The sequence below is a fragment of the Cydia strobilella genome, chromosome 2 (assembly GCF_947568885.1).
Source record: "Cydia strobilella chromosome 2, ilCydStro3.1, whole genome shotgun sequence".
In the NCBI taxonomy this organism is placed as follows: Eukaryota; Metazoa; Arthropoda; class Insecta; order Lepidoptera; family Tortricidae; genus Cydia; species Cydia strobilella.
This window is the reverse complement of record NC_086042.1, coordinates 30,491,848-30,503,291: the sequence shown is the minus strand read 5'-3', so window position 1 is coordinate 30,503,291 and position 11,444 is coordinate 30,491,848. Positions and strand designations below refer to the sequence as shown.

At 37.4% G+C, this 11,444-nt stretch overlaps 1 protein-coding gene across 1 annotated transcript in view; it reads right to left on the bottom strand.

Annotated features, from left to right (window-relative positions):
- Positions 1-7,597: 7,597 nt before the first annotated feature.
- Positions 7,598-11,444, bottom strand: part of LOC134754989 (retinal homeobox protein Rx3-like) — a 72,277-nt gene continuing 68,430 nt past the window's right edge. Inside the window, exons 3-4 of the mRNA XM_063691473.1 lie at positions 8,228-8,393; positions 7,598-7,768 (exon numbers count right to left, since the gene is read on the bottom strand). Of these exons, the coding sequence (XP_063547543.1) occupies positions 7,608-7,768; positions 8,228-8,393 (327 nt within the window). The 3' untranslated portion in view covers positions 7,598-7,607. The remainder of the gene's footprint in view (positions 7,769-8,227; positions 8,394-11,444) is intronic.

Here is an 11,444-nt window from a genome sequence, read left to right as displayed (position 1 = left end):
AACCCACAACGACATAAAACACTAACCATCTAACACGAGTTACAATATTTTGGGCCGCGGGAGTAATGAGCGCATAAGATTACGAGTACGATTAATCTGGTCGCGTGTGCGGCGCGATTTGTTCATGTTTAACTGTTGTGCTTATTGCCAAAGATAGATATAACTCCGTAATAGATGGATACAGTCTAAGGAAAAAACGTGCCTCGAAAATCACGAAAATTTGATTCTCGTTCAGAGGGCGCCACTAGTTTTGGCCTACACTCGTATAGAGGGCGTTGACGGTTTCGTTTGTTATTTATAATTTTAACGCATATCAGTGAAAGAACATGGGTCAAAATCATAAAAATAATTAATGCAAATAAAAACAATCATTTATCCATTTTTAAATACATTCTATCGTATTTTTATAAATATTTATTTTTAGTTTTAAAGTGTGTCGACAGATGGCAGTGAATTTACTGGGGTTACAAAATTTACTATGACAGTACCGCTCTAGTATAAGTTACTCTATGCTATTGCGCAGGCGGTTAACGAGCTTACATACCTGATGGGACGATAAGCGCTAAGCTAAGTTAATTTTTTAATTTAATTTCAGGGCATTATGGAAAGATTGAAAATGTGACCACGTCTCGCAGTTTCGTATCCGGCTCAAGTGGTCGGTGGCAAACGTCATCGTTACAACTCATATTGTCACTTCTTTATAATAATCTCTTCAACCCCTTTACCCCCTTAACTTATAGAGCGGCGATTTAAGAATCTCTCGGGCCAATTCGAACAATGATCTAGATATCTATTACTGGATATGAAACCGAAACGATAACGATATTTGAGAAAGTCATGTCGAATTTGACATTTCCGCGATTCCGAATGTACTCTTTAAGAACGATTTTTTTAAGATTTGCTTAAGATATTAGACATCCAATGGATATCTAATGGATATCCCAAAACGTCACAATAATTGTATTAGCGTGAAATGACAATTGGTTTCTCTAATCGGACTGCAAAAGATAACTAGTTGAGAACTAAACTATAACGTATCTATTATATCTCGTATTGTTCTCGTATCTAGTAATTATCACGTTGTTCGAATTGACCGGTCTCTCCTGCTTAGGGTGCGGAGAAGCATCTTCCTGTTCCTCCTTCTTTTTCATCAAAATATTGCTTTGCTGCCTGTTAGGTTAGATTATATAATTATCTCTAGGTCCTGTATCGACAGCCAAATCAGCGCATTATGGCTTCTCTACACGATGGACCATCATAGTGGCCCACTAATATGGGCCAGCGTGTAGAGAGGGTAGTGGTGTCGGATGGCTTATGACCCATCCCGCCACGCCATAAGCCATTCGACACCACTACCCTCTCTACACGTTGGCCTATCTTAATGGGCCATTATGATGGTCCACCGTGTAGAGGAGCCATTAAATGGTTACAAGCAACGTTTTTCATTTATTACATCTTCATTTAGGTACAGTCACCTGTTGTACCAATATGTTACTCTTCGAAGGCCTCAAAAATATGTGCACGCTCTTATGGTTCTACAAAAAACATCGTGTCAGATATTTCTTCGGCCACGTTGTGTAACGTATTCTTGCAGGTGATTGTACGTTTGTATTTATTGTATTTAGGAAAAATCTTCAATACATTTCAAGTTCATTATTTTAAATGCTTTGAATAATAATTTGTCTAATCTCTTATTGGCACTAGGTACCTACCTATTTCAAATTGCTAGCTGTCAGTTATTAGGTATTTAGTATTTTTTCCCTTAGGTAGTTAGTATTAGTTTAAACTTTCCTACATACAAGCTTACCCTCCGTTTCTGTTTATCGCCGATGACCGTCATTAGAGTCAGTTAACGCGCCTCGCGAGCCGTCATCGTGCTCTAATTAATTCACCGCGCTCATTAGCAACACTGTCATTAAATGTGTTATTAACGATTCAAGTACACGGCCTATAGACCGTCAGGGCAGGGACTACAAGCCGTCAGGGCAGTGACTACAAACCATCAGGATAGGGACTACAAGCCGTCAGGGCAGTGACTACAAGCCGTCAGGATAGGGACTACAGGCCGTCAGGGCAGGGACTATAGGCCGTCAGGGCAGGGACTACAGGCTGTCAGAGCAGGGACTATAGGCCGTCAGGGCAGGGACTATAGGCCGTCAGGGCAGGGACTACAGGCCGTCAGGGCAGGGACTACAGGCCGTCAGGGCAGGGACTATAGGCCGTCAGGGCAGGGACTATAGGCCGTATTGCTCAAATCTACAGCCATACCTATGTAAAATAAAACCTAACTTGTGCTAAATTTGCAATGTTAATTTATCTGACTAAAATATATATATAATAAAACAATCATATTATATTGAGTTTACGGTAATATGGTATTTTTATAACAGTTAATCCAGGTAATTAACTTATTACTCAGGCCCCGCCGACGCGACTTGTTGGCAGTGCCGGCGGCTCGCACTGTGTCGCGTAAGAACTCGCCACTTCTTCGTGCTCTCACACTATTGAATGCGCTCCTGACATCAGCTACTGACTGCGATATGTTTGCGTGGCGATGGACGGCTGTGTGCAGTGAATGTCTGAGGTTTTGTGAGAGGATGGATGATAGGTGCTCAACTGTAGTAATTTAGTGTTGTAAATATACCATAGTATTTACTAGTTGTAATTTAAATGTAATTAACTTTCATGGCGCATTAGTTTTATACTGTAATGTCATGTAAATGTGTTTTCAATAAATAAAATAAATTATTGATAATATAATAGGAACTTGGCGCGTCCACCAATATCATTAAATCAAGCTAAACTATTATTTATTCAAGTAGGCATGGCAAAAGGAACTTATAAATCGTTATTCGATCATCAGCGAGATACACTACAGTGCAGGTTGTATCATATCAAAAACAAATCGTTAAAATGTTAACCTTCGAACAGGCTTCACGCGCCTGTATTGCTACGGCGTAGGCGTGCTACGATCTTCACGTCTACGGTTCGTAGCAAGTAGCAACTCCAACAAAAATTAAATATTTTCAATTAGGCTTCTTTGATGACGTAAGCCTCTCATTTGAAATTAATCTAATTAATTTTCAAGTAAATTTATCGTTGAAACTTACAAACTTTTGATGATCTTTGAATCAATGAAAGTATGTAGTTATAATTAGCCTCATGCATGAAGTTTATATTTGAACGAAATATGTTTTATTCGGATGTTTGTTACCGTTATATCATGTTACAAATGCATTTCCGTTTTTAAATTACCATTTAATTACTTAAAATTATAAATAAAAAGTACAAAAATTTGCCCGCGAAAAGCTAGTGAGCGAAACGCTGGAAACGCCACGTGACGTCACGCGTTCGACAGATTAGTGTCATTAGTAGCAAACGTCAGTTGGGCCGCCCAACGTGTGACGTCATCACGCTCTGTCGAATTCGCGCCAAAAATTATGAGCGTTTCAACCGCTCAAAAATTTTCAACATTTTAAATATTTTTTAATAAAATAATGTTAAGGTTTACAAAAGTATTTTTATCATTTCCGGTGTTCCAACGATATAAATTATGAATCCAAAAATAAAAATAAATTCATGCATGGAGCTAATTATGATGTGTTTTGATTTACTGTAGAGTTGTATTATATTGTTATTTTAGTGTCCCACCGCTGAGCAAAGGAATAAGGTGGGCCTAAGTATAGTTACCGAGTGGGATCCACGGTTAGAGCACCATAGATAGTGCAGGTCGGGGTGCAGGCAGACCAAAAGAGATGACGGGACTTGGATGCATTCTTACTTAAGGTGAGATTCAAGTGTGACCTTAAGATAGAGTGCACACCCGAACGTAACCTTTAAGCGTAACGCGTTAAGCTATTGGGCATTTTTTAGTGATGCACTGCACTTTTTTTTAGGATATGTAAATTTAATGTTATTTGCGCCCAGAATCACGAGCTGATTCCATGCTCCTAGAAAAGAAACAATGTCCCGAAATTTTCATACATTTTGTCCTTTCCATTTCGTTACCGCCGTACTCGGCCGTGCAAAGTGTTGGTAACGGAATGGAAAAATAAAACTTGGGACACTTTTTTCCTCCTAGTAGGAACGAAGGAGCTCGTCATTCTGAGTAGGAAAAACATTAAATTTACCTATTTTGGAAAAAAAAGTCCAGTGCATCACTACAGAAAAAAATGCCCTATTACAATTTGTCATTATGTCGAAATTAATATGACCTTGCAACTGCATCTCGAGTGCATCAATTAAGCGCGAGCGATCGTATTTAGTATGATCGTCATCAAAATACCTAACAAATTATAAAATAGGTACATGCAGGTACTGAAAAAAGGGAATAATGAAAATAGTTACAGTTATAAGAACACATTTATTTATTAATCTCTCGTACTATATTTGATATTTTTCTTACGTTATTATTATTGTATTTATACCTACGTACATCGATATATATATACACATAAATAATAATCTAACATTTAATTATTTAGCCTTCGATATATACAAGTAGCCGTGGAGTGAAGTGAGCAAATAGTTATTATTAAATATAGGTAATTAAATGTATACAGCATTGAAAATACTACTATAAATTTAAGACAGAAAATTATTAAAAATAATATCAAATCTCTTTTACTTATAGTAAGAAAACCTGCACTTGTAAAAATGTTTCATAAATCACACTTTAAAAAAAGTCCCAGACCATAACTACTTAAAATACAGCGACTGTACCCTTACCACGAGTCACTGACAGTGTCAACACTGACATATACGCTAACGTCTAAGTAATTTACTTTCTATGAATTTCGCTCGTACTGACATGTGCGAGCGAGATGCATAGAAAGTAAACTACACAAGGTACAGGTGTATTCGAATAATTTCGAATACTTTAGAATGTCGGGTAGTTCTGCAAATCCATACTAATCCATATTACCTTTATTCATACTAATTTTATAAATGCGAGTGTGTCTGTCTGTCTACCTCTTCACACGTAAATCGCTGAACCGATTTAGTTGAAATTTGGTATAGAGATAGTTTGAGCATAAGATAGTTTTTATCGCAGAAAACATTCCTTAAGAAGATGAAAAGCGTGGTGGAAGTGAGATAACTAATGCATCGTCTGATAATTCATGTAAACATTTGCTTAATTGAATTATTGCCATTACACTTTATCCAGTTGTTATAGTTGTCTCTCAAATAAGTACGTTTGTATGGGGAATCAATAAAAAGCAGACTGGATGAATATTTTGCACAGCGAATACATATCGCCATTCAGCAAGCAACTTTCAGCCAGCGTTCTGGGCATATTTTTTAACTTTAGGTATGTTTAAGTACTTGTTAAGGTTGTTAAGTTTTATCACGTTAATATTTTCTTCGTTTACCGCGATAGTTACTCATGAAATAAAACTATGAAAACGGATTATATCGCGTATATTGTATGAATGTGTGTGGGATGTATTATAAATTCAATATACGCGATATAATCCGTTTTCATAGTTTTATTTCATTTTATCACGTTAGTTTATTTTTCCGTTTTTAATGTTGGAATAGATATTCGGAATCATATGATATTCTAAAATATTCGAGACCAACAGGTTTTCTATTAATAATAATCACAATTAAACCTCTAGCTCAGTATACTCTTAAATAATATTTATATGCAATTTAAATAGGTGCCTACTCCTACAATAAATGTACAATTTAATACAAACATTATTTACAATACATTCTATGAACTGACCAATTCTAAGCTAAAACCGCCCACAACCCAAACGTTATATTAGAAAAAATATAAAAATGTCAAAATATCATTCGACCAGAGTTTCGGCTGTTTACACATCGATTGCGCTATCTATTCTATCGCGGGACAGAAGTGAGATATTGAAAAAAAACTTCTTCAATTTCTTAACAAAATACTCGAGAGTTTAATACGAACAGCCTCAATGGCAGCACATTAAACAAGGCGCCAAAAGTATTTGCCATTCTGGAATACTTTTCCAAATAGGGATATATCTCTACAGATCATGTTAAAAATAGGTGTTGCAGTGTAATTGTTCTATGTATGGAGCCATATCTCTTTTTGTTAATTTGCTAGAGAATGGTAATAGTTATTTGTGCAACAAGAGAGGAAAGTTGCTTTTTCTTGCGAGTGTTTATTTCGAGTCCCGAGAAAGCGAAAGATTCTATAATTGAATCACTAGCGAATCGATAATTTTTCACCTCAGTAGTGAAAACGTATTAAAAGTCAAAATGTATTTCGAATTACACAGAATAATACAGAGAAACAAAAAACCAAGATTGTAATAACAGTATGAAGTGGCAGTTCATGGCCTTCACTAAATTCAAAAGCTACTTTGTTTCACTCCCTGGAGTTAGGAAAGTCGCACTTTCCTCACTCCAGGGAGTGACGAAAGTAGGCTTGTTCGAGCTGCTGAGGTAAAAAATATTTTGACGCGTACCTACTTCTAGGGTTGTGAAGGTCTTACATAAATATGAAACATACATTAACCAAGGGAACGCATATTTGGTAGACTCCTTAATTATGTACAGTGTCGAAGTCTTTAAACGTAAAATAGTATTGCTTTCATCACGCAAGTCTTACAATTAAGGAATACTGATGAAGAGATCTAAAGAAAGTCTGGAAACAATTAAGACATATTCAAAATTACTACCGAAAAGATAAGAATAGGTTATTTAAGGTTTTTGCAGGCTGTGGAGTATTTCATTAAAAATATTAATAGACCAAAAAAACTCAAGAAATACATTTCCGGAAACACAAAGTCTTTATAAAAAATATTGAAACACAAAAGTCACATTGGCAAATATCACAACTTGTTATAAAAACATGAATTGTGTCCACCGAAACAAATCACTCTGTATGCTGTTTAGTTACTGTTAGGTAAAAGGAACTCTTGACCCCATTATCAAATAATTTAATAATTAACCAATTCAACCATCCAATATTATGTTATTGAAGTCTACACATAATTATAGATGTCAAGACCAGCCTTAATATCCAACAATATAAATTCTTCAAGGGATTTTGAGTCTTAATTACACAAACACTCTAATTAATAGATGTACAAAGTCGAAGAAGAAATGCTGTAATGAATAATTGCAATAAAGGTTACAATCTGAATGCAGCGTTACTGCAGCAACGTTGCAGCACTTGCAGCAGCGTAAACCTGGCGATGTTATCGTTGATCTCCTTGTTAAACCGAGTGGCAGATAAAGCGCTCCAATCGCGACACCAATGCGGCAACAACAGGAACGTAATTTATCAAGGAAATAGCGACTCGGATCGATTCTTCCGTTTTGTTGGATTCTTTGACTTCCCACATCTATTAGTTGAGTTAAAGCTCATTTAGACGGTGCAAGAACACGCATGCGGGTTTCGTTACATTTCGTCTGAACTTTATGATCGTTTGATATTGCGTTATAGGTACCCCAGCAATCTCACTAGAGGCCACCATCTGACTTACGTAACTAGAGGAAGATTAGACCATCTATGTACAGGCCTTAGGGTTTCCATGCTCCTTGGTATTCATGTCTTCCTATGAATAGCATTCGAGATCTGGCACCGTCTATCTGAGTTACAGAAGTAGGTACTGATAATATTAGACCATCTGCAGGCCTTTGCTGAGGGATTCCACGTGCTCCTTGGCCTTCATGCGGAGCGCCGCGATAGAGGACGAGCGCGGGTCGGGCGGCGGCGCGGGCGCCGGGGCCGGCGGCGTCAGGTAGCTCGGGTAGCCGGAGGGCGGGTGGCTCAGGAAACCTGTAGTAAAAACATCGTGTCACGTATAATGTTCCTTTAAAATGTGTAGTGTTCCGATTGTGGCCTCAGCTAAGTTTATATCATAATTCATAACACTCGAAATACGTATTCCCTTCTCGGGGAAAAAACCTTGCAATGAAGTGCAGATAAATAAAATGTCCCTCTTTTCTGAATTCTTATACCAGTGTCAGCGTATTTTGGGACTTGTCAAGACATCAAAATGAGTTCTAGTTATGGCCTTCATAAATTACCAAGATTTCCTTGAAAGAGTGTGGAAAATCAGCGACCCGTTGCACTAATCTTGATAAAAATACGCTTGTCAAAGATCTAGAAAACAGGCGTTTATCCGTCAGGCGGAAATTCTTCCGGATTGGCGAGCGTCCGTGCATAAAATTCCTATGTAGTTCTGACCTCCAGTCACGAGAAATGATGGATGAAGAAGAATCATCTGCTGCTTACCTGGTAGTGCCGTGAGTAGGGGAGGCGCGAGCCAGGGGTCCACGGGCAGTCCTAGTCCACCTAGCCTGGGGACTCCGCCGCCGCACCCATACTCTGACAGGCCGAGCCGAGCCGCTTCCATCTTCTCCTGGCGCCGCCATTTTGCGCGCCGGTTCTGGAACCACACCTGGAAGTAATTGAAAATAACGTTGTAGATACATTACATGACTTTTATTCTGTAAGTAGCTGGCAATTCTACGTGAGAATAATATATACTTAAATCAAACCTGGTATGAAACAAAAAAAAGGGGGGGGACAAAAAATCAGTGCTGCGCCATCATATTGTAATGAAATGGCTGACGCAGCTTATGCTGAGCCCGTTCCTTTTATCACACGTGATAATTGTAAATCTTATTTTTATATATTTTGTAACTCGCACCATATAATATTTGTGTAGCAAAAAATGGTTTCTCATTCTTACAATCAACATCACAATCTCATACTTAGTTAAACTTGGAACATACTGTACAACAATGTGTTTTTTTGTACAAAATAAACGAACACAAACAGTCATAACAAATAAACTGAACGGATACGTTTGTTATTTTCATGAAAACGTGCACATTTTTGTCAAGAACTACTCGTACTCATCATAACAGATATTATGTTTCCACGTTTGCATATTGGCTCCAACGTTGGTACATACCGACACAAAGTAAATTAAAGTAGCACATCTTCAGTTTGAAATGGTGCTTCAGTTTCAAAAGTAGCTTGTCGTAGCATCAGATTACACGCAAAAAGTGGCTACCCTTTGTGGCGATGTATGTACTTATGTTCACTAGTTCAGTACCTAGGGTCTTCTTCTTCTTTTAAAATTATGGCTTCAGCCCAGTGGGACTATTTCGCCAGTGTCAAGGTATTAAGAGGTTTACAAACGACAAAAATTTGTACGGTTGTACAAGACAGTGTACGGTGATTTGTTAGCTCTTGTAAATCGATAGCTAGACTTTACAAGAAGCACGAGGACTACCGGCCGTTGACTCCAAGATGGTGGTTAAACGCGCTTCAAAATTAATTCTCCATTCACTGCACACTACCACATTAGTTTACTGTATAATAAGCTATCGATATTACACTTTAAACAATATTAATGAGCAAAAAACAAAGTAATTAATCACGATGCTAACTATCAAGATGGCGCTCGAACCGGAAGTCCCGTACCTAGGGTCGGACCTAGCTAATTTTGGGTGGCATTTGCAATGACAATTTGTGACATTGTCATTTTTTTACGAAAATATGACGTTAATAATAAAACTCCCCCACTTCGTTCTCTTCAAGTCCGTGCAAATGTGGACTCTTATGGCTCGTAAGAAAGATCAGTCGTTGCATCCTCCTTGGATTACTAACATTCAATTAAATTTACTGTAAGTTCTGCAGCTTTCTTTGCTGATAGAATAAAGGATTCCTAGTTTTAGTTTTATAATTTATATATTATATTATATATGTTAGGTATATGTATTTATATTATATGTATTGTAAATATTTCGATGTATGTTAAATTTTAATTTAGCTTTACGTTTTATATTTTGTTAGTAGTAGTAGCACCGCCCACTATCTCTCTGCTTTGCCTTAAGGTTGACTGGTAGAGAATGCTTTTGGCATAAAAGGTGGACCTTTTGTACGATAAGTTTTCTTTTGTGCAATAAAGATTAAATAAATAAATTCAACATGTCAACACTGTCTGTGTAGTTATCGAACATGTTCGCGTATATAAGTAAGTTGCATTTTGTTTTAAATAAATTGAAATTGAAATTGAATATATGTTACTGTATTTAGTAACACTGTGCCATGTTCCAACGTTGGTGGAGCCCCACATGGCATGATGGCACGGGCCGACACCATCGCTCACCCGCAGCCCGCAGGGTTACCAACTTGCCACAGATTTATGCCGTTCAACTTTTTAACCCAATTAACTGCTAATTGGCCGTTTCGGTTCCGTGTCCAACACTTGCGATTTTAACTAAAACGAGTCTGAAGAAGTTTAGTTTGTTGTTAAAGACAGTGCTAACAGTACCTACAAACGAAGAAACACACAACATGTAGTCAACAATCGCTGCGCGCATCGAATTTTACGGTACGTGTCTGAGTACTCATAACACAAGCCTCCTTGGGCTTACCGTGGGACTTAGTCAATCTGTGTAAGAATGTCCTATAATATTTATTAATCTATTTAAACGTTATATTTCTAAATACATGAATGTGATAACTTCCAAAAGAAAATGTCTACAAACATTTTATGTGGCAGCTAAGCGATAAAAATAAACTTTCTTAGGAATTATCATTCGACGCAAAAGGTTATAGACAGTAGGCCGAGCACATGATTGGCGCGACAGTATCTCGCCGCGAGATAGACTACCCGTCTTTTACTAACTGTATTAATTAAGGCAAGATACTCTCGCGCCAATCATGTCCTAGCCCGGCAGGTGTATTAAGATGTGTTATGGAAAATCTACAATTGTAATGTAATGATCATTAGAACGTTATTTTACACACATTAACATAAGCAAAAGTTCTTAGCCATTTTTATTGAATATAGGTTAATAGACAAGACACTTTACACTTTAATTTCATATCATCAAACACAAGGGGTCAGGTCAGGTGTAGGTATATCTAATCTGCGTGACGTTGACAAACAATTCAAATCCGCTTTTATTTTTTACGCCAGCCTTAACAAACCTACACAAAAGTCAACAAACGTCACACACATTTAAAATGACTATGAAATAATATCCCAAAACAAACACAATAATTTCTCCCGCGTGACAACCTTGCGAGCGTCGTAAATATGGCGACACTACACGACACGACACGACACGACACGACAGCGTTAAGCGACGCGCAAGATCCGTGCCGTTTTATTGCCATTCAGCTTTGACTTCATCGCCTCTAAGTGGTTAATGGCATTTGGCGTTGCGAACTTGTGCTGGGGACACTTAACTTGAACGAATTGATTATTTTGTTAAATTTAAACTTTTTGAAATGATAGTAAGTATCTTAACCCTTGTCTAGGCAGCGTTTTTCAAAAATACATCATTTTATACCTTCTTTTTATATTTTTTCGTAGAGTACTTTTTGCTCTATCAGCAAGCCAGACTTGAGTTAATTTTGTTTTTATTTGCCTATTAAAGAGTTATAATAAGTGTATTCTTTCCATTTTTTACTTTTTACGGCAAAATAA